A 23,320-nucleotide genomic window follows, 5' to 3' on the forward strand; every position below is an offset into this window, starting at 1 on the left:
AAGAGAGAGAGAGAGAAGAAAAATAGTCCCCCTCTGCTTCCCCCACCCCACCCCACCACGCAAAGAGGAGGGGAAGTGGGCGGGGCTTGCGCGGCGGCCGAGAGCGCGGGGAGAAGGAAGGGGGCGGGGCGCTTCCCTGGCGGCGGTTGGCGGAGGGATCCCTCTCGCGCCGTGTGTGTGCGTGAGGCGGCCCGCAGCGGGTTCCGGCTAGTGCTGCTCCCACCTCCCTTCCCCACATCGCCGCCGCCGCCGCTGCCGCTGCTCCGCGAAGCCTCTCGACGCTCCAGCTGCTGTCGCCACCCGGACCCGGCCATGGTGAGGGGCGCGGGCGCCTGAGGGGTGAATTGAGGAAGGGGGGCTGGGGGCGAGGGGGGAAGGGGCTAATGGAGCGGGGGGGGGGAGGGGGCCGAGGGTCTCTGAGGAGGGGGCCAGGTAAGTGCCCCATTGATTTTATTGTGTGTGGGGGGGGGTATTAATGGGGGGGCAGGGGAGAAATGGCGCCAGTGAAATGCTTGTGTGGGGGGGTGCAGAGTCAAATGGGGGGTATTTGGGGTGCGTGAAACGGGGGGGGGGGTTCACCGCACTGCAGGGCACATGGGGGGGGTCGGCGCGTGCAAGTCCTGGGTTGCAGATGGGGGAGCACTGGTTGGGGGAGTGTTTTTTTTGGGGGGGGGTGAATGAATGGAGCTGGAGAGGAAACAGATGTGGGGGGCAGTTTGAGCGCAGGGTTTTGGGGTGCCAGCTTGACTGCAGGGGAGGTATTTTTTTTGGGGGGGAGGCTTAGGACGCCCTTCCTACGGAGTGAAGGGGGGGTGCGATGAGCATTTGGGGGCTGGGACGAGTGGGGCAGCGAGAGAGGCGAGGCGTGGGGGGAGGCTGATCTCATTCCCCCCCTCTCTCTCCTGAGCCTGAAGCACGAAGGGGAGAGGCGAAATGTGATAAGATGAGGTGTGTGTGTGTGTTGGGGGGGGGGTTGTTGATGCTGGATTGTGTGCTTGGGGGGGGGGTCCAGGGGGTAAGGCTGGGAAGAAAGCGCTGGCGTAAATTCTCAAGAAAGCTGGTTGGAAGTGCCCTGGATGCTGGGTTTTCCAGAATGGCTGGCTACCTGGCCGGTTAGGTTCTTGGGCAATTGGGGCAAGGAGCAGGTGGCAGGGTTCATGGGAGTGGAGCCGAAACGCAGGGCTCGGCTCAGGTGTGGATGTGGTTTCAGGGAGCTTGGCTTTTGGGGTGGGAGGTGATGTGGGGGTGGGAGCACCACAGGTACTGAACAGAGGAGGTGATCGCAGCAGGGGCACTGGGCAGAAGGCCCACCTGGCTGGGGGGTGTCATGGGGCAGGAGGGGAGGCTGGAGAAGTGTGTCAGCTGATCATCACAAGGCCTTTGGCCAAGAAGCCGTTGAGGGTGTTTGGATCTGCCCTTCAGGAGTACTTTGGGGAGGGGTCTTGTTTCTGGAGATGTTCTCTTGGGTAGCAGCGCTGTAAGGAGACATGATGGCTGCTGGATGATGTCGCTGAGAGTGGGACACTCGAGGGCCATGGGAAAAGGGCTGGAGGTGATTCGTTGAAGGGGATGTGTGGGAGATGGCATTTTGTAGCCCATTGTTCAGAAGCCAACAGACAATGAGCCTTTGTGGGAGGTGGCCATGTAGAGTATCTGGTGTGAGATGAGTGAATGGTGTAGAATTGGAGGAAGTGAACTGACAGGACCCTCAAAGGTCAGGCTGGTGTTTCTAGGAGTGGAAGATCTAATAGGCAGAAAAGATTGGGGGGGGCATATTGAGAGGGTTATGATTTGAAGAGAGAATGCATGGAGTTGGTAGTCTTTTGAATGGTCTCCTCATAAGCTGTGTTGGGGCTGGAAATGGCGTGGCTGGGTTGCTGATGAGAATTCACTTTCCATCATTTAGAAGAGCAGAGAGGCTTGTCGTGGGGATGTAGGAGAACATGGGTGTGGATCCTGACAAATATATTTGAGCTGTCTTCTTAATGAAGGTTTTATCGCATGCATGTCCTTCTGTTCCATGAGGCTCCTGGTGGTCTGCTTTCCAGGTTACTGTTTAGCTGCAGCATCCGATGTTCTCATGCACTGGGCCTCAGAAGCCACTTTGATTTGCCTCAACAAGGAAATTGACAAACTCCTGACTCAAACAAAAGCATGGAAGTAACCAATCCATCCTGTGTCTCACCTCTGAGTGGCTTTGGGGGGAAGTGGGGAAGCCATCCAACACAATAATTTGAAATGTAGTGGAGTAGTTCTGGTCTAATTGCAGCGTGACAAACTATTTGGCAAGAGATAATAGTGTGAAGACTACTTTGTAGTCTGGTGATGAGGAGAGGGAATCCTGGGGACCTTAGGGATGCTTGGAGAGGAGCCATAGTTCAGTAATAGAGCCACATGCCTTGCATACAAAAGGACCCATGTTTTAGTCCCTGGCATCTCCCAATAAGGCTGCAAGAGACTCCTGTCTGAAATTCTGGAGAGCCGCTGCTTGTCAGTGTAGACAGTACAGTAGCCCAGATGTAAAGCCCAAGGTTTGGTGTCTCAGTATTACAGGGTCACTTGTCTGTGGGTGGGAAGAGTGCTCACAATGGAGAAAGAATGCCTTTAAAGAGCCACCCTCCTGTAATGAAGCCAGGGGTCCTTCTAGTTTTGATCTTCCTCTCCCTACTGCAGCTTCCGGCGCGTGGATGACGCACTAATTCCTTCAGTCCCTTGCTGGAGCCTCCCTCACCCCGTTGCAATATAGAAGAGTGGCTTCCTGTTTGAGTCTGCATTTCCCTCTGGCGGCTTGGCTTATCTACCAGAAGCTATTAGATTATTATTTTCATGCTGGCTGCTCTTGCCATGCTAACCTACTTTCCAGAGCATCTAGATTGGCTACCCTGAAGGGCCACCATCTCTCTCTCTCTCTCTCTCTCTCTCTCTCTCCAGCAATTATTGAGATGTAGGCCATCTTAAGCAATGCTGAAAAGGCCAGTGAGATTTTTTGGGGGGGGGATAGCATGATTTGATTGGGGAGGGGGATGAAGGCCAGGACTGCCCTTCCTTGATCTTACCACGGCCCTTGGTCTTCTGTCCTGTAGGGGTGCCATTATAAATGCCAAGCCACTTCTGAAGGCTGATTCTGAAGAGCAATGCAGTTCTTCTTGCTCTTTGCGTTTCCCTCTCGTCTAGCAGACCCTGTGTAGCTTATGCGATCTGACAAGTTTAGACAGGGATGTCAGAGTTCAAGCTTTTGCCCTGAAGAAATCTTTGGCCAAGATGAAAGTCAGGTGGCTGTTCTGACCCCCTCCTGCCCTGTTGCCCTTAACAGTTCTGTGCCTGAGCTCAAAATGAGGATTTTTTCCTCTCTTGGCTGGGGTGCCGGTGGTCCCACCCACCCTTTCCTGCATTGATGTGACCCTTTGTGGTGCAGTGTATTAAAACCTTCCCCAGATCCTCACTCTCTGTCGCTGCATTGGAAGTGCTTTATCATCCTTGTTTCCTTTTCTGACAGTAGAGGGCTCCTAAGTCCACTGCAGTCTGTTTAACTGAGCCCCTGTTAATCCGGGGTAGCATTAGTTTCTCTGCAAAGATACCTCTAGCCCTAAAGCCTAAATGGGTCCGTCCCCCCCAGAATGTGGGGCGTGGGGAGGACTTCATATGGCTGCATCTGGACTTTCATTGGGGGCTTTCCTTCTTCTCCCCCTCCCCCAGCGGACTTCGCCCTTCTGCATGTTGCACCCTTGGCAGTCCTTGGAGATATCTGCATTTTGCAAGGAGCGACTCTCAGGCGGTATCAGGTTTGCCTTGTATCTTCTGCTCTGGCTCTCGCTGTGCTGCAGTGTTGGACTGGCTGGGACTGCAGTGAAGGCTAGAGTCCAAGCAATCCTCCTGTTTTGCAGCTCTCTTACTTCCAAAAGCACTGAAGTAGAATGCTAAAACTCCTTTTTTTAAACAAGTGCACCGTAATGGGTGTGAGCTGCAGGCTGCTTCTTAGCCAACGCAGAAGCACGACGGAATGGTGCAGCCAACTTCAGCAAGGCCAGACAAGGGGGAATGCGGCAGAGATGCTCTTGTCCAGGATGTCAGAAGTCTCATGATGTGGTAATACAAAGGTGGAAATGTGCCTCACTTCCCCTTGGAATCCACTTTACTCAGAACCTGTACACTGCTGATAAACACCCTCACTTCTCCTTAGGCCAAGATAATTTGCATTTCTCTTCCCACCATTCTTCTGAGATATTAATCATTCTCACCACAATGCTGTGACATAAGGTAGGCTCAGTTATTAACTTGCCTACGGTCACCCATTAAGTGCCATGGCTGATTAAGGATTTGAACCAGTGTCTTCCTGATTCAGTTCTAAAGCTTTGCCCTAGTCATCCCAGAGCCCTACATTTCTGCAATAACATTCAGCCAGAAAACTGCCTTCTGAATGTTGCCTTATTTTAAGAAAGAAGAATACTGGTTGGGTTCAGCCATTGAATGCTCAGGTCGAGTCGTGGATCCCAACAGAAATGAGTCTGCAGTGTTGCACTGTCTGTCCTTTTTTATCCTGCCTTTCCTCCATTCTGGGGCAGCTTAGCATAAACCCAAAGGCAAAGCATTAATACGGTGCAAATAAAACATCAATAAAATCACAAATTTGCAATATAAATGCAATGAAACAGCAGAAATAGATTATCTGTCTAAAGGCATGCCATTTTGGGTTTCATTTCTGAAAGCATTGTAAATGGGAAACAGGAAGAAATCATTGCTTTGAGATCCTTTTCCAGTTCTGTTACTTCTGGCTGTGTAAATGGCCACCACCATATCTTGTGGCAGTGAATTCTATACTTGATGGTCAAACTAGCTAATGACCCCACCCCTGTGGCTTTTTTTCAGTCCTTCCTGCATGAAGCAGCTGGCACTGTTGGTCTCTGTCTGCACCTTTTGCTGTGCATCTGCTCTCTGGTCATGATACACTGTGGCTTAGATTGCAGAACCTGACTTGTGAGAGGCCAACGGGTGGGTGGGTGCTGCCACCGCTCCTGAAACTGGCATGGCTTCAAGGGCCTTTTGGTGCCTCCTGTAAACATAGGCATGATGCAGAAGGGGGCTGGGTGTGTCTAGCTCAGAGCAGAGGTTGGGGGAAGTGGGCTTGAGAGTGTTAGGCTTAACTTCTGTGGTATTTCAGCAGATGCTGTAAGTTACTTGATGAAGAATCCAGCCACCTTTAAAAAAAAATCCTTCTGACTTGCTCTTAATTATTTATTTGCTCCTTCCTGAGAATTTTTGAAAGCCAGCAGAAAGAGGAAGGAGAATATTATTTCACCAGGGTCATCCCTTTAAAGAGGACACAATCCTCTGGGTCAGTGCTCAGCAAAGCAGGCATAGATTGGCTGTTGAGGGGTTTAATGAAGCGGGCTAACCGGTGAGGTTCAGGACCCACCTATCCTGCTCTGAAACATTTAGGTTTCTCCATGTGACTTAAAATCGTAGCACTGTAGAGTTGGAAGGGACCATGAGGGTCATTTAGGAGAACCCCCTGCAATGCAGGAATATTTTGCCCTGCTTGTTCCAATGATGCAGCTGTCGCCGTCCACCTGCAGTTCTTCTGCATTGTGCCATATTATGGGGGATGTGCATAGCTCCAGGTTTAAGACTTCTTGGTGAGAGCCAGGGTGAAGGAAGGCAGCAGTGACAACCGTAGGGAGGAAGCAATAGAATGATGGACAGGCTTAGAGGCCATGGCCCATCCTGGTATGAGGAGTGGTGTGCTTGGAAGCCCCTTCTCACCGTCTGTGGTTTGGGCTGCTGCTACAATCTCAGCTCTGTAGCCCTGAATTGCAGAACTGAGGCTGGGGGTTAAGCCAAATGCAGCCACATATAGCAGGTTGGCAGCAGGAGACCCTTTGGAAACTGCAGGTGGACTGCATCCAGCTTGGTAGGTCACAAGGTGTGCGAACCTGAGCTGGGGGCTTACAGGTAATGTGGAGAATGGCATGGGCTCTGCTGCTTCCCCACCAGGGAGGCTGATAAAAGATGTAGAGAGGTTTGACTTGGGATGACTCTTCATTTTATGTGTGTTTTTCTCTCTCACTTCTTTCAGGCTGACCAACTTACTGAAGAGCAGATTGCAGGTGAGTCCTCAGCATATGGTGGCAGTAAATATTAACTTGGCTGGCACTGAATTGATCTGCACGTTGAGGGAAGACGAGCAGTACATGCCCTTGTCTACTGGCTTTGAAGCTGGGTTAACTACTGCTCCAACTGAGCCAGAATGCACATGGTGAGGGGCAGCTTGTGAGCTTCTTTGCAGAGAAGGAGGATTTTTTTTCTTCTGGTAGTCCTTAAAGTGCAGAATCCTTACTACAGTTCCTTTAGGAGAGATAATTTCCCCATCTGCTGGGTTTGGGTGGTGGTGTGAGGGGAAGGCCACAAAAGATCAAAACAAATCCCTGGGAAAATGTGAACAGGCTTGTGCAGCCACCAGCATTTTAGGCACTTGGGATTTCAAATACATCACCAGACTCACTTGGTTCCCCCTCTCCCAAATCTTTGGAAAGGGGCCGGCTAGACTTCCAGGATAATCACTGGTTGCAAGTACATGATCTCTATGTAGCTTACATCAACCCTGCTCCCCCCTGCAGAATTCAAGGAAGCCTTCTCCCTCTTCGACAAGGACGGGGATGGCACCATCACCACCAAGGAGCTTGGCACTGTGATGAGGTCTCTGGGTCAGAACCCCACCGAGGCAGAACTGCAAGACATGATCAATGAAGTTGATGCTGATGGTAAGTGGCCCCAGCACTAAGGGGGCGTGGGCAGAGTAAGTGATCCAAAACCCATGGCTTCTGCCAGTACTTTATGTAGAAATTCAGCGGGAGTTGCTTAGATTGGGGAGCAAGCTTTATTCTTGGCAGGCGAGAGGAACAGTTTACCACTTGCTCACTGAGCTTCTCTGACTCCTGTGCTCAGACACCCACCCATCCCTCCTGCTTCCCTGCCTTTTGTGACTGAGAGGCAAGTTAAGAGGTAGAAGCGAGAGGAATATTGATTTATTTGATCTTGCCAGACTAACATAGACTGGCCTATGTATTAAGTTGCCAGTGAATGCAATGGTGGGGACTGGTTCTGATGGGGTACTAGCTAACAGTGGAGTGGGGGATGGGTCAAGGCTTGTGAAGGAACCAGAAAGCCAATAGTTGTTGTAGTAGTAATAGCAATAATTGGAAATAGCACCCTATTTCCTTCCAGTGATAACAGAAGGGTGCAACATGAAAGTCTTGAAAATACCACTCACTTTCTTCAGTGTATATATTGCCTTCCAATTTGCACTGTCCAAGATGCTTAAAATAAAAACAAAATACCAGCAGTTGGGTAACGCCTGCAGTATCTTGAGATATTCTTTGTGATTGCTTCACAGGCAGACCATTTAGCAGGCACTAGTTTCAGTGCTGGGGTGTGGAACTCCTTTTGTGCCATAATGTGTCCCAACTCCAACACATTCCACCAGCTAGTTTGGTTCCCTTCAAGTGGGGCTTCAGTCTTCTGAGGCTGACTTTGTCCTAGGGTGGCTATTTGAGATTGGTCTCGGCATCCCAGTCTTCAGCTGCTTTGGTTTCTGCTGGCTTCATCTTACTGGTGCTCATTTCTGATTTCAGGGAACGGCACAATTGACTTCCCAGAGTTCTTGACCATGATGGCAAGGAAGATGAAGGACACAGACAGCGAGGAGGAGATCCGAGAGGCTTTCAGAGTGTTTGATAAGGTGAGGAAGTTGAGAAGGACCACCCACCTTCTGGAGGGGAGTGGACAGAACACTGCCATGCATCCCTATATACTCTCAGGGAGAATGGCAAGGAAACAGCAGTGTCCCCTTCCCTTAATCTGGAGCATACAGAATGGAGAAGGAAACACCATCTGCCAGGATAAAAGTGGAAGGTGCTGCCTTGCTGTGCTGCTCCCTGCTAAACTGATTCCTTTGCTTCCAGGATGGGAATGGCTACATTAGCGCAGCAGAGTTACGCCACGTGATGACAAACCTAGGGGAGAAGCTCACTGACGAGGAGGTGGACGAAATGATAAGGGAGGCAGATATTGATGGGGACGGGCAAGTCAACTATGAAGGTGAGTCGGGGATGGGATCAGCATCTTGCCTGCTGCCGTTTTGGCAGCCAGGACCTTGCATGAAAGAATTGAGGTTCTGCTTCGGCAGAGGGTCTCTAAAGAACTGTATGGGCCCTCTTCTGGTTTTTGGAGGGCCGTAATTGTGTCACAGACTTCAGCCATCTGGGGGGCGTGGAAGCGCCGTAACCATTTTTACATATCTTGTTGAGGGGGAGATGCCTTGGATTATCCATGTATCACACTTCACTTTTGAGCTGTGTGGAAATAACCTCAAATTTAATACTCCTGAGTCCGCCAGTGAGGTCCACATATATGCAAAACGTATTCAAAGGCTTTGAAGTTTGCTTTTTTTATAGGCCTTGGCTGGATAGAACCAGGGCTTTCTTAGCCCTTCCCCTCAAATCTTGATGGTACTATTCTGGGACTTTTCTTTGCTTCTTGAAGCCTACGGTACTCTTCACACATTGTTCAATATAGCAGGGTACACATTAAGGTCGTGTTTAGTGATGGGGGTACTGTTGACTTATCCTCTGGTAGTTTTCTCTGGATGAAGGCATTATGAGAGTGGAGCAGATACAGTTCATAGCATTATCACAGCTCTGTTTGCTTTTATCTTTTGAAAACTACATCGAGTGTAAAAGTCGAATTATGTCAAGCCAAAATAACTGTGACCGCTGACTGGGCTGATGTCTAGGGAGCTTTTCGACTAGGTGATCTCAAGTCTTCCAGCTTCAAAGGGTGTGGGCACCGCCGTACTGACTTTACTTCCTTACACTGTGTCTCTTGCAGAGTTTGTGCAGATGATGACTGCAAAGTGAAGCCCGCAGAGTGGGTGGCTGGCAATGCCCATTCTCCTTCGATACTTTTCTCCAACACACTCTCTCTACTTAAGTAACCTGGTTCTCTAAGCAAAACAATCGGCTGTGGAATAAATCTGACCAAGCAATTAAAAAGAAAAAAAAAGAAACTCCCCAAGCTGCATGATTGCACTCATCTCTCCCTCCTTCTTCTTGCTCTCCCTCCTTCCCCCTCCCCGCCTTTCCTTCCTTCCACCTCTTCTGGTGCATCCCCTCCAAAAAACCTCCCCGAGAACCTCCAACCTTGTGGATGTCTTTTGTTTCCATCGGGTTTTCTGTTCTGCAGCCAGAGCTGGCCTGTCTCCCAGGGCGCAGATTCTTTCTCTTTCTTTCAAGAATCCACACGATGGGGGTGGAGAGAGCGCAAAAACCTTCTTAATCGTGTTGCATGTGTCTGGCACTGTGGTTGTGCGCATTGACATGGCGGTTGCCACCGAAGGTCTTGCCCCAGGGAACACCGAGGAGGGGTACAAGGAGGAAACTGGGTTGTTGTTTTTTCCCCCCTTCGTTTTCGTGGGAGGGGGGGCGCTATCCCACCGCCGGGGTGCCTGTGGCTGAAGGCGGGTTCCAGAGAGCTCCGTCAGCATGATGTGGGGAGAAGAGGCTGTTAAAAAGAGGGGGAGGGGGGAGCGTCCGACAACTGTCCGATTGGCTCTTTAAAGAAAAAAGAAAAGAAAAAAAACACGCAAAACCGAACCAACCGCCCATAATTTTAACTTCTGTCTTTGTTCTTAACCTTCTTGTATAAATTGTAAATGTCCTTACAGTTTCCTAAGCATTGTGTCCAGACATTGGAGCTGCTATGTAAATACCTGATGCTACAGGCCCCTTTTGCGGGGAGGGGGGGTCGCCCCGCGTATGGCGATGGCGAATGCTTTTGATTGGCAGCTTGAGGGGTTTGGGGGGGGGAGGCGTCGGAACGGAACCGCAATAAAACAGTGAAGCTGCTGCTGAGTGAATGCCAACTGCGCCAGAACGCCCTCTTCTCCCTCCCTCCCCCCCCCCCCCGCCTTCCTCATGCGACGCTTCATTTTTTCCGTAGTGGCTCTCTCGGTTTTAACGCTTGTGCCGCACCTTTGGCTTCAGTGTCTGTGCTCTTTCAATGTTGCTTCCTTAACTCCGCCCGTCCCCACCCGCCCCCCCTTCCCTCACGGCAAAACAGCATGGGCCGCAAACTTGCTTCTCTTTACTTTTTTTCACTTTTATTTTTTAATCCAAAAAAAAAAAAAATTAAATAAATAAAGAAGAAGAGAAAAAAAAAAAACCAGTTTTGGAGGGGGAATCGAAACAGAGCTGCAGAATTTCCCTGAAACCGGGTGAAAGAAGAGTGCTTTGCGCAGTCCGTGGCGGATTTGACCACGCCCCCTCTTATTATTGTTTCCTGTCTTCTGCACTCCTGCGTAGAGCAGAGGTGGAGGGATCTCACCTGAGAACTTAGGCAGGGGGCGTGGGGAAGGTTGGAGCAAGAATGTCTTTGAAAGCAGGTGGTGTTGTGTTCAGTTCAAGCTGTGAAAATAAAATTATATCAATGTTTTCCAATAAAATGCAGTGACTACCTGAAATGGCTGTGGTTGCTTTGGTATTCCCTGTCCCTTTCACTGGACCGCCTCGTTGGGTTGTTTTGTTTCACAGTTGCTGGAACAGCTTAAGATGTGAGCGTCTCTTTTCCCCATGGGCGAATGCAGCAAATTCCCCTTGGGGAAACATTTTTTGAAAACAAATTAAATTGGTAAGAGCTTTCCTCTGAAGGTTGTAATCGCTGAGCCACTTCCATGGGCTTCTGGTATAAGCCTGGAGCTACTTGCGTTGGAAAGCATCATTTAATTGCTTTGAGCAGAAGCAGCCGCGTTCTGTCTTTATGTTGCTCCCATTGATCCTGGGTGGGCAATGGAAGGAAATGGAGGACAAGGGAGCCAAAAAATCGCAAAAGGAGGGTAAGGAGATTGCAAAGGAAGCTGAATGAATTCTTTGCCTCTCTCTTCACAACCAAAGATACAGGCAGATCCCAGTACCTAAACCTAACCTTTGCAGGAGGCGGGTTTAAGGAACTGGGGCAGATAGTTGTGATGAGAAATGATTCTCTAAGCCTAGTAGGCAACATGGAAATTGACAAATAGAAATAGACATACTTTATTGTCACTGTACCACTTGTTTGGATGGTTGGATAGTGCTGTCGAAGCTACCAGCATGAGTTTAACCAAGCTGCGTGAGGTGGTGGAAGACAGGAGTGCCTGGTGTGCTCTGGTCCATGGGGTCACAAAGAGTCGGACACGACTAAACGACTAAACAACAACAACAACCACTTGTTTACAGTAAGATTAATCCCTGTGTCCAGATAGCATCCACCCGAGAGTTATGAAAGAACTCAAATGTGAAATTGCTGATCTTCTGTCTAAAGTATATAACTTGTCTCCTCCATTCTTACCAATGTAACACTAGTAACTAATGTAACACTAGTTGTTGTTTTTAAAGGATGCAGGGGGAATGCTGTTAGCATACTGTCTGCCCCAAGAAAACTGGTGGAAAGTGTTAAAGATAAAATAGCCAAACATAGAGAACAAGCCTCGCTCAAGCAGAGCCAGCATGCTTCTGCAAGGGAAAATCTTGTCTCGCAAATCTATTGGAGTTCATTGACAGTGTCAACAAATATATGGGTATAGATTGGTTAACACAGTGTACTTGGACATTCAAAAGCATTTTGGCAAAGTACCTTATCAAAGACCCCTGAGTAAGCTTAGCGGTCAAGGAATAAGAGGAGAGGTCCTTTTATGGATCAGGAATTGGCTAAGTTGCAGGAAGTAGAGTAGGAACAAATAGACAATGGGGAGAAGTAGAAAGGATCAGTATTGGTACTTGTGCTATTTAACTTCTTCATAAATGATCTAAAGGAGTGAGCAGTTAGGTGGCCAAGTTTGCAAATGATATTAAATGGTTCTGGGTCATTAAAGCAAAAGAGATTGTAAAGAGCTTCAGGAGGACTTCCCAAAGCTGAGTGAATGGGCGGTAAAATGGCAAGTGCAATCCAAGGTAAACAAGTGTAAAGTGATAAAATACCGGAGCACAAAATATTAATTTCATATGCTCATGGGGTCTGAATTGGCAGTGACCACAAATAAAAATTTGGGGTTCAAGTAGGTAGCTTGATGAAGGCACTGACCAGTGCGTGGCAGCTGAGGCAATTTCCATGCTATGCGTCATTAAGAAAATGAATTGAAAATAAAATGGTTGATAGAATGTCGTTACAAACTTCCATGGTGCAACTGCGTTTGGAATACTGTGTGTGTTTCTGGTCACCTCACCTCAAGCAGGATATTGAAGAGTTGGAAATGGTTCAGAAAACGGCAAGAGAGAGGTTGCCGCGTTCAGGGCTTTTTAGTTAAGACAAAAGGTGTGTTAGAGTGGACAGGATAGAAGTTTATTACATAATACATAGCATAGATAAAAGTATTTCCCATTCATAACACTGCAGCTGATTGACCTCCAATGAGACTGAACGTTGGAAAATTCAGAACAGATAAAACAATTTCTTCTCTCTACGCATAGTAGGAACTATGGAACTCATTCCCTTAGGAGACAACGATGGCCACCAACTTGGATGGCTTCAAAAGAGGATTCAACAAATTTGTGGAGGAGAGGGCTATAACTTGTCTGGTAGCTTTGATAGCTTTGCTGTGCCTCCACAGCTGGATGTTAATAATGATTCCAAATAAGACTTGCTGGAAGCCACAAGAGGGGAGAGTTGCTCTTATTCTCAGATCCTGCCTTTGAGGGTTTTCTACAGGCAACTGGTTGGCCATACTGGGAACAGGATGCTGGACTAGATGGCCATTGGCCTGATCCTGCAGTCATTTGTGTGTGCCTGTGTGTGTCTGCGTACGCTTAGCTGCAGATGAGCCAGTCCAATTTGCATTTCAGTGCAACATTGTCTGCAAGACCTAGCTAGAGCTGTGCTGGCTGCGGACGATGGGAGCTGGAAGTCTCTTAAACATCTGGAGCACACCATGTTGGGGGCAGCTGCCCAAGAGAGTTGATCTGCGGCCTGCGCTCTTACATTCTACACTAGCTGCCAAAACCCTGCCCCACTGGCCACCCAGTTCCTATTGCATGCAATATTTATTTACAGTATTTATAGGCTGCCCTAGAACACAAGTCCTCTTGGTGGTTGTCAACAAGAAGAGAAATTAAAATCCGGGAACAGTCAGAGCAGCCCAGAAACACAGGATAGAAACACTTAAATCTGCAGCTGTTAAAAGTATAGCGTGCACTTGGGGGGTTTTCTAATGCTTGTGGTTTTTGCAAGTTGCAAGAGCGGAAGATGATACCCTCTGCCGTGGAACATGGCAAAGACCTCTCTTAAAGTTGAGGAGTTCTCAGAAATATGGGTATTTGGTTACAGCTGCTCGACTGACGCCAAGTTTTTTGCTCATAGGGGGTCAGCCATGAGCTGCTTCGAGGCAGAATTCCAGCCACCCTGGATTAATAATAATAATAATAATAATAATAATAATAATAATATAATTAATTATTTATTTATACCCCACCCATCTGGCTGGGCTTCCCCAGTCACTCTGGGCGGCTTCCAGCAATATATTAAAATACTGTAATACATCAAACATTAAAGCTTCCCTAAACAGGGCAGCCTTCAGATGTCTTCTAAAAGTCTGGTAGTTGTTCTCTTTGACATCTGGTGGTAGGGTGTTCCACAGGGCGGGTGCCACTCCTGAGAAGGCCCTCTGTCTGGTTCCCTGTAACTTGGCTTCTTGCAGTGAGGGAACTGCCAAAAGGCCCTTGGTGCTGGACCTCAGTATCCAGGCAGAACGATGGGGGTGGAGACGCTCCTTCAGATATAGGGCCTTAAAGGTCAGCACCAACACTGGGAGCCTGTGTTCAAGACCGGTGTTATGTGGTCTCTGCGGCCGCTCCCGGTCACCAGTCTGGCTGCCACATTCTGGATTAGTTGCAGTTTCCGGGTCACCTTCAAAGGTAGCCCCACGTAGAGCGCATTGCAGTAGTCCAAGTGGGAGATAACCAGAGCATGCACCACTCTGGTAAGGCAGTCTGCGGGCAGATAGGGTCTTAGCCTGAGTACCAGATGGAGCTGGTAAACAGCTACCCTGGCCACAGAATTTACCTGTGCCTCCATGGACATCTGTGAGTCCAAAATGACTCCCAGGCTGCGCACCTGGTCCTTCAAGGGCACAGTTACCCCATTCAGAACCAGGGAGTCCCCCACCCCCACCCCGCCCACCTCCTGTCCCCCCAAAACAGTACTTCTGTCTTGTCAGGATTCAACCTCAATCTGTTAGCCGCCATCCATCCTCCAACCACCTCCAGACACTCACACAGGACCTTCACCACCTTCACTGGTTCTGATTTGAAAGAGAGGTGCATCCATTCATTGCACTTAAACCCCACTTATGTGCTGGTCCGGGGAGGGGGGTTTACCATGCGGCGTGGTCCAAGGCTGAAGTGGGGTCCAAGGCAGGGAGTCGGGTGAGGTCAGGAACTCTGGCAGAAAGCAGGACAGGGTGCCGGCAGGAATAGGTAACCAACGATGCTGCTCCCGCAACCTGGGACTGGGCGGGCAGACCTTTATCTCCTCTGAGGCATAGGGCAGCCCTGGTCCACAGGTGACTCGCCTCTCCTTGCCTGGAAGCGAGCTCTCCGCCTTTCTGCCCTGAACCTCTGCAGCTCAGGAGAGGCTGGAGGGTTACTGGACCCAGAGGCAACCCCACCTTCCCCTGACAGGGCTGGGAGAGGAGCACCTGCAGGCAATGGGTCCTCCATCACCTCTGGAGCCAGAGCGGATTCAGCTGGTGTCTGCTCATGAGGATCTGGCACAGGTGAAGGCCCTTCAGGTTCAAGCCCCTGCCCTGGCTAAGCTGGCCCTGGAGGCGGGGACTCCTGTGCAGACTGGTTCAGCTTCTGAATCAGATTCCCAGGCCATCACAACTTAGCTGGAGGTGTCCGAAAGCTGCTCGAACCACTTCACCATCCAGGTTCTCTTGGGATCAAGTTTAAGCGTTCCTATAAAGGTAAAGGTAAAGGTACCCCTGCCCGTACGGGCCAGTCTTGACAGACTCTGGGGTTGTGCGCCCATCTCACTTAAGAGGCCAGGGGCCAGCGCTGTCCGGAGACACTTCCGGGTCACGTGGCCAGCGTGACATCGCTGCTCTGGCGAGCCAGAGCCGCACACGGAAACGCCGTTTACCTTCCCGCTGGTAAGCGGTCCCTATTTATCTACTTGCACCCGGAGGTGCTTTCGAACTGCTAGGTTGGCAGGCGCTGGGACCGAGCAGCGGGAGCGCACCCCGCCGCAGGGATTCGAACCGCCGACCTTTCGATCGGCAAGTCCTAGGCGCTGAGGCTTTAACCCACAGCGCCACCTGCGTCCCAACTAAGCGTTCCTATACTTTGCTTTTATTCACATACACACCCACCCTAGCTGGAGCCCTGTGTTCTCTTGCTAAGGTGGAGTCGTCTCCCAACTGGAATGGGTGCTGAGACGCAATGGGAAGCTGTCTCTTGAGAGAAGTTAAGATGATGTCTCTGATCAGCACTTCCACTGTTCAAAGATGCAGCGGGTTGCCTTGCCTTGGAAGATGCTCTTTGGAAGGAGGTGGGGTCAGACCAGTGACTCTCAAAGCCTCCTTTGATGGTACCCTCTTGTGAGAGCCCCTGAGGTTCTTTCAGCACACTTCTCAGTTGAATCCTTGGCAAGCCTAAGTCAGGGCGATGTCTCTGCTGCTCCCCCTTTTTAGTGGTTTGGTGTTTTCAAACATGGGGCCCTCTAGATCAGCGTTCCTCAAACTTGGGTTTCCAAATGTTGTTGGACTACAGTTCCCATCATCCCTGGCCATTGGCTAAGCTGGCTGGGGATGATGGGAGTTGTAGTCCAGCCACAGCTGGGGACCCAAGGTTGAAGGGCTTTGCTCTGGATTCTGATTCCCATCAGCCCCAAGCTATATGGCCAATAGTCAGGGATGATGGGGTCTGTCTTGCACTCAAAACACCTGTTGTGAAAATGAGTATTACAGTATTTAGAGATGGTTTCATTATGCAAACATCAAACTGGTGTAGGATAGAGCACAAGCAAACATTGGTAAGAATAGGATATGATAAATATAAATTCAACAGCGTCTAATAAATGATAACCCGTGGCTAGGTTCCTAGCCCTGAATTGTTTGGATCTAAAAATAAAAATAAAAAGTTGGGTTCATCTCTCTCCTTCCTAAAGGTGATGGTTGCCTCTTACACTTTTTCCTCCTACAGGACCAAGCATTTGCCAGCTCCGATCGTCCTCCTGATATTCTAAATAGGTTATAGAGGTTGATGGGGAAAGCTGACTTTTTTCTTCTTCTTCAAAATAGCCATGGGCATCTCTGAAATCTCTGGCGTTTGCAGTTTGAAACAATGGGAGGGCAGATTTGGGAGCTCACTTGAAGACAAGCGGAACTGACTGCTGGCTGTGAAGTTGACGGGAGGCAAAGCGTATCTGAATCTGCAACGTCTCCTTGAGCACAGCAGAGGGAGCCAGCCGCCATGGGGAGATGGCTTCTTGAACAGGCTTTCCTACTTGGGAACTGTCTAAGCCCTGTCCTCCTTCCAGCTAGGTCTCGCCTGCCTAATCTCATTTGTTAGGTACCTGCTAGGTGCAGGCTATGTTCATTACATGGCTGCAGCTTCCATGTTTTCACATGCAATCCTTTGCTTCTCCTGCCTTCTTATGAGTAAGCCAAAGAATCATAGAATCATAGAGTTGGAAGAGACCACAAGGGCCATCGAGTCCAACCCCCTGCCAAGCAGGAAACACCATCAGAGCACTCCTGACATATGGTTGTCAAGCCTCTGCTTAAAGACCTCCAAAGAAGGAGACTCCACCACACTCCTTGGCATCAAATTCCACTGTCAAGCAGTGTTTGGTCGGAATCTCCTTTCTTGTAACTTGAAGCCATGGGTTCGAGTCCTACCCACCGGAGCAAGAGAAAAGCTTGCTCCCTCATCCATGTGCCAGCCATCTCCTCTCTCTCTCTCTCTCTCTCTCTCTCTCTCTCTCTCTCCATTTAAAAAATATATTAGCAATTTCAACATAACAAATTATCAAACCATATAATCGCATACATTATTTCCCCCTTCCCCCTTCCTTCCATCCCCCCTCCACCAGAGACTTCAATAGCAAAGGATGATGGGAATTGTAGTCCCACAACCCCAGATGGCTACAGGTCAGCCAGCCCAGATTGTGGCTGGTGTTTGCTTTAGTAACCACCTTCTAAACCACCGTCTCAAGGTGAATCTCTGGAGAGAATGGAGTGTGCCTCTGGGGGTGAAGTCAAACTACAGTGGTGCAAGACGAATGCCTCGCAAGACGGAAAACCCGCTAGACGAAAGGGTTTTCCGTTTTGGAGGCGCTTCGCAAAACGAATTTCCCTATGGGCTTGCTTCGCAAGACGAAAATGTCTTGCGAGTTCCTGCGGGGTTCCCCCCCCCCTTTTCTAAGCCGCTAAACCGCTTATCCGCTAAGCCGCTAAACTGCTAATAGCGCTAATCCGCTAAGCCGTCAATGGGCTTGCTTCGCAAGACGAAAAAACCGCTAGACGTAGAGAATCGCGGAACGGATTCTTTTTGTCTTGCGAGGCACCACTGTACTGGAGAATCACAGCAATCGCTAGCTGCAGAGACGAGTAACTGCATTGATTTTGCTGCATTAGCATCACCAAAGTGACCTCCCCGGGGCGCAAGCCTGAGCACTGTGTATGGGGTCCTGGGTTGCCCAGATAACAAGACCTGCCCCTGTCTCGGCCTCACTGTTGTGGCCAAATGAAAGAACAAGACATTTGGCACCAGCTGGGTTGCAGGAGTTGGCAGAAGGAAGCATTCAAGGTGCCATCCAACTGCCTTAGGGACTCCATTCCAGACTTGTGTCGGGTTTACTCCTGAACCTTTTCTTCTAGCAAAGATAGCCCGCAAGGCAGCGGGTACAGTTTTTCCTTGAGTGTTAGGTACTGAGTTGAATATGATCCAAAATGCAGCAGTCTGATTGGTCCTAGAACAATAGGATCCAAAATGCAGCAGTCTGATTGGTCCTAGAACAATAGGATCCAAAATGCAGCAGTCTGATTGGTCCTAGAACAATAGGATCCAAAATGCAGCAGTCTGATTGGTCCTAGAACAATAGGATCCAAAATGCAGCAGTCTGATTGGTCCTAGAACAATAGTATTCAGAATGCAGCAGTCTGATTGGTCCTAGAACAATGCAGCAGTATGATTGGTCTGCAGGAGCCACCCAATCCAGCTCCAGATGGAAGTGAATCCACAACCTGATTGGCCTACAGGAGAATTCCAGAATTAGCCAATCACGTGCAGCCCATTGTGTAAATAATGTATATAAAGCAGATACTTTGGGGAAACATTCATTCCTCCTCACCACTATGAGCTGAATAAAGAGCATGAAATCCACTCTCGACTCTGAGTATATTTCACTGAGGTTAACTCCTGAAGCCTTCTCATGAATGAGTATAGTTGCAAGGCAGCAGAACACACAAAATATGTTTTTTTTCCCAAGCACAAAAACCATACATTTAGAACAAAACAGAAAATCTACCAGGTGGACACTTGTGGTGGAGACCCATTTATTCAGCTAAGAAAGCCTGAAATGGCTTCAACTGTTTCTGGAAAGTGCAGAAAGTGGGTCCCTGTCTTATTTTGACAGGGATGCTGTTCCACAGAACAGGAGCAACCACATTACAAGCCCTGCTCTGAGTGACTGCGAAGGAGCATTCTGAGATCTTTCCAGGGGAGACCACAGCAATCTACTGGGTGTTAGAGTGTTGAACTAAGACGCACCCAGCCATGAGGTGCACTGGGGGTCCTTGGGCCGGTCACTGCCTCTCAGCCTAACCTTCCTCACAGGGTTGTTGTGGGGATTAAATGAGGAGGGGGAGAACCACATGTGCCACTTTGAACTTCTTGGATGAGAAGGTGTGGTATGTTTTTGTTGTTTAGTCGTGTACGACTCTTCGTGACCCCATGGACCCGAGCACGCCAGGCACGCCTGTCTTCCACTGCCTCCCGCAGTTTGGTCAAACTCATGCTGGTAGATTCGAGAACACTGTCCAACCATCTCGTCCTCCGTCGTCCCCTTCTCCTTGTGCCCTCCATCTTTCCCAACATCAGGGTCTTTTCCAGGGAGTCTTCTCTTCTCATGAGGCGGCCAAAGTATTGGAGCCTCAGCTTCAGGATCTGTCCTTCCAGTGAGCACTCAGGGCTGATTTCCTTCAGAATGGAGAGGTTTGATCTTCTTGCAGTCCATGGGACTCTCAAGAGTCTCCTTCACCATAATTCAAAAGCATCAATTCTTCGGCGATCGGCCTTCTTTATGGTCCAGCTCTCACTTCCATATATCACTACTGGGAAAACCATGGCTTTAACTATACGGACATTTGTCAGCAAGGTGATGTCTCTACTTTTTTAAGATGCTGTCTAGGTTTGTCATTGCTTTTCTCCCAAGAAAGGTGTGGTATAAATGCAGCCAATCAATAGAAGATAAGGCGGCCTTTCAAGTAACCTGGTCCTGAGCAGTATTGTGTCTTCTGTGTTAGCTCCAGCACCTTGAACTTTGTTCCATAGCTTCTGGTTGACATCAGACGTCCCCAGCTTGATGTCCCCCAGATTTTTAAGACCACAGCTCCAACCTGTCCTGTGGCAGATGGGAGTTGTATTCCAGCTGCAGAGGAGGACGACCAAGATGATCAAAGGTCTGGAAACCAAGCCATATGAGGAACAGTTGAAGGAGCCATGTTTAACTTGGAAAAGAGGAGACTAAGAGGAGATCATCTTCAATTATCTCAAGGGCTGTCACATGGAAGATGGAGAGAGCTTGTTTTCTCCTGCTCCGGAGGCTAGGACTCGAACCAATGGATTTGAGTTACAGAAAAGGAGATTCTGATTCAACTTCAGGAAGAACTGTCTAATGGTAATGTGATAGGAATTTTGAGGTCTTAGATATATGGTAATGTTCATAACCACACGTACATAGATCAGCACAGGAAGACCGACCTGAAGCCATTTTGATTCCTAAACTGAGCAAATGTTTTCTCTGCAAGGTCCAAGTGGAAAAGCCTCCCCATTGTCTTTTCCTTCACAAATCCTGTCTTAAGGATATGTCTGTGTTTGAATAGGGTGTGAGCCTGTGATCTGGCCCAGGAACTACGTATTTATCATTACAAAAGACTGGCCAGGCTCCCCAGGCAATCCAATCAAGTAACCTGCCAGACAGGAGATAAACAAGGACAGGAGAAAAAAAACATTCAAATTTTTGTTTAGACCACCTCTGTGATGTAGGTATGATTTATCTGAGGGGTGGTCTTAGGTTACACCCCTTCTATGATGTATGTATGATGTTTCTGGGGGTGGTCTTGATCTACAGGGTGGCAATTTCAAAAGTCTTTATAAGGCCTTGCACACCATTTTTCTGGGTCCCTCCTCTCTCCTGCAACAGTGTGACGCGGCAGCTAAAAAAGCCAATGCAATTCTGGGCTGCATCAATAGGAGTATAGCATCTAGATCAAGAGAAGTAATAGTGCCACTGTATTCTGCTCTGGTCAGACCTCACCTGGAGTACTGTGTCCAGTTCTGGGCACCACAGTTCAAGAAGGACACGGACAAACTGGAACGTGTCCAGAGGAGGGCAACCAAAATGGTCAAAGGCCTGGAAACGATGCCTTATGAGGAACGGCTAAGGGAGCTGGGCCTGTTTAGCCTGGAGAAGAGGAGGTTAAGGGGTGATATGATAGCCATGTTCAAATATATAAAAGGATGTCACATAGAGGAGGGAGAAAGGTTGTTTTCTGCTGCTCCAGAGAAGCGGACACGGAGCAATGGTTCCAAACTACAAGAAAAAAGATTCCACCTAAACATTAGGAAGAACTTCCTGACAGTAAGAGCTGTTTGACAGTGGAATTTGCTGCCAAGGAGTGTGGTGGAGTCTCCTTCTTTGGAGGTCTTTAAGCAGAGGCTTGACAACCATATGTCAGGAGTGCTCTGATGGTGTTTCCTGCTTGGCAGGGGGTTGGACTCGATGGCCCTTGTGGTCTCTTCCAACTCTATGATTCTATGATTCTAAGTGAGGGGAGCACCCTGTTGCAACAGATCAATAAAGGCCAAGCCTACAGGCTGCTGTTTTGCTCCAAGTTATCCTGGCTGGTGTCTTTGTTTTTGTCCAAGGGAGCCCTCGGATTTTCCCGTTAACAGTAAAAGCTGTTCCAGAGTGGAATGGACTCCCTCGGGAGGTTGTGGATGGAGGCTCCTAGCTTGGAGGTTTTTAAGCAGATGTTGGATGGCCATCTGTCATGGATGCTTTAGCTGAGATTCCTATATTGCAGGGGGTTGGACGGGACGACTGTTGGGGTCCCTTCCAGGTCTAAGATTCTATTGTTATATGGAGGGTGTAAGGCTGGGGAAGCCTGATGTCGATAATTTGCTTCCGTCGGCTCCCTGGGAAGGAGGGAGGGATAAGTGTTGAGTGCGTGACATGCTGCTCTGCCTGGGTGCTGTGGTCTGTCTTTTGCTATCTATGCGGGCTGTTCTGGAGGAAGTGGAAGAGCTGCTCCAAAAAGGGACAGCTGCAAAAACAAAGCAGAAATGGCTAAAGAAAAGTACGCATCTGACCTTAAGCAACTGCGGCCACCATCCTCTCCCTTACCCCCCCTGCATTGTAGCATGCTTGGATTTGTATATGCTAAGTGACTGTTTATATGTAGCTGTTTGTCCAGGCGGCAGCAAATTTAAGGCTTGCGGTCTTAGCCTGGGAACAGCTGTATTCAGCACTCTCTCAAGAGTCCTCCCTCTTCAAATGGCTGTTGTGCGGTTCTCTGTTTAATCAGAATGGTACAGCATGGAAACATCTGCGCTGACTCTGGTTGAGGGTGAATGCAGGAACTGAGCACTTCTCAGGTAGAGCTGCTGCAGAACTGGGTGCTAGGACACAGTGTAGCAGGAACCCCCCACCCCAATCATTCAGTTTGTACAAACCTCACACATACTCACACACACTACATATGCTACGCTTCTGTTATAAATTCATAGAAAATCAACCATACATCGGTTTTGCACTGTTCCACTTTTATTTTACTCCATGAAGGAAGGACTACAAAATGGGGAAGGTTTGATACAGGCCAGCCATAATCCCTTGAACATCCCAGCACATCCACAGGAGCCCTGCCCAGTTGCTATGCCAACCCTGATGGTCCTAGACAGAAGACAATCAAGATCACAAAGAACTTGCATATGGGAGTGAATTCAGCATGGACTGAAACAAAGGACACTGATCAGATCTTCCCTCTGGGGGCAGGAAACTGCAAACTCCCCTTTGTCTCCTGGAAGTGACTCATGGGGAGGGGGAGAGAAGGGAACCAGCCAGGTGACAGGACACTCAGGTTACCACCGCAACTCCTCCCTCAACCCCTCCTTTCTGTAATGTATGCATGATGTTTCTGGGGGTGGGCTTGACCTAGAGGAGGGGAATTTCAAAAGTTTTTATAAGGTCTTGCACACCATTTTTCTGGGTCTTTCCTCTCACCTGCAAGTGAGGGGAGCACCCTGTTGCAACAGTCAATAAAGGCCAAGCCTACAGGCTGCTGATTTGCTCCAATTTACTCTGGTTGGTGTCTTTACTTTTTGTCCAAGGGAGCCCTCGGATTTTTCCGGTAACAACAGCCAACTGTCAAAATGTGTGCTTTTCCTGATTTTGCAGTGCAGTCCTCCAGCCAAGCAATGCATACAATGGAGAAAATCACTCAGAAAAATGTGTATTAATGAAAATAATGCACTATTTTAGGAGAAATTGCTTTGCAAAAAATGCATGCGCGTGATGAGAAATTAGCATTAAAAGGCGGAGAAGTTTTCAGTAAAGAAACAAAACTGATGTGAAAAAGTAGAGGACTGCACTTAAGATTTTGAAAACGAGAAACAGGGTGGGGGAAGCTGAAATTGAGAGATTCGTTCATTTTTACTCAGGACATGCCCTTCAATCTTGGAAACACGAGGGCTGGTCTAACTTAAGGGTAGGTAAGTGGTGACTCTGCTTCTCCCCCCACTACTCTAAAATGGGTTGAAAGCTTGTGGTCTCCCAGACATTTTACCTTGAAAGTGGGCTGAAAGCATATTGGCAGCAAGTTCTTCTGGTATTGTATGGATCTTATATGATACTCTTTTTTTAAAAAAAACTTTTTATTTTGCTTTTGCAATATTAGCCACGGCAAACAATGACATCAAAGGTTTGGCACGAGGAATGCATGATGAGTGAAAATAGCATTTAGCTGTGATTCCTGCATTGCAAGGAGTTGAACTAGTTTACCCTTGGGGTCCCTTCC

At 48.8% G+C, this 23,320-nt stretch overlaps 1 protein-coding gene and 1 long non-coding RNA gene across 2 annotated transcripts; one reads left to right on the forward strand and one right to left on the reverse strand.

The window, feature by feature from the left end:
• The first annotated feature begins 254 nt into the window (after nucleotides 1–254).
• Nucleotides 255–10,513, forward strand: CALM3 (calmodulin 3). The gene is made up of 6 exons (XM_079985825.1): nucleotides 255–315; nucleotides 6,074–6,104; nucleotides 6,615–6,758; nucleotides 7,629–7,735; nucleotides 7,959–8,094; nucleotides 8,884–10,513. Exons 1-6 carry the CDS (start codon nucleotides 313–315, stop codon nucleotides 8,910–8,912), a joined length of 450 nt encoding a protein of 149 aa, XP_079841951.1. The 5' UTR covers nucleotides 255–312; the 3' UTR covers nucleotides 8,913–10,513.
• Nucleotides 9,616–11,338, reverse strand: LOC307221434. Its single transcript, XR_013841408.1, has 2 exons — nucleotides 11,246–11,338; nucleotides 9,616–11,090 (listed from the first exon to the last, which is right to left on the reverse strand). It is a non-coding gene; the product is annotated as an uncharacterized lncRNA (long non-coding RNA).
• Nucleotides 11,339–23,320: the final 11,982 nt, after the last annotated feature.

This window comes from Podarcis cretensis (genome assembly GCF_951804945.1).
Source record: "Podarcis cretensis genome assembly, chromosome: 8".
Lineage (NCBI taxonomy): Eukaryota > Metazoa > Chordata > Lepidosauria > Squamata > Lacertidae > Podarcis > Podarcis cretensis.

Bases quoted from the DNA above. Each gene is read 5' to 3' on its own strand.
- CALM3 (XM_079985825.1), top strand. The intron at 6,759-7,628 runs GTAAGTGGCCCC...TTCTGATTTCAG, and splicing joins CAATGAAGTTGATGCTGATG to GGAACGGCACAATTGACTTC. The intron at 8,095-8,883 runs GTGAGTCGGGGA...TGTCTCTTGCAG, and splicing joins CGGGCAAGTCAACTATGAAG to AGTTTGTGCAGATGATGACT.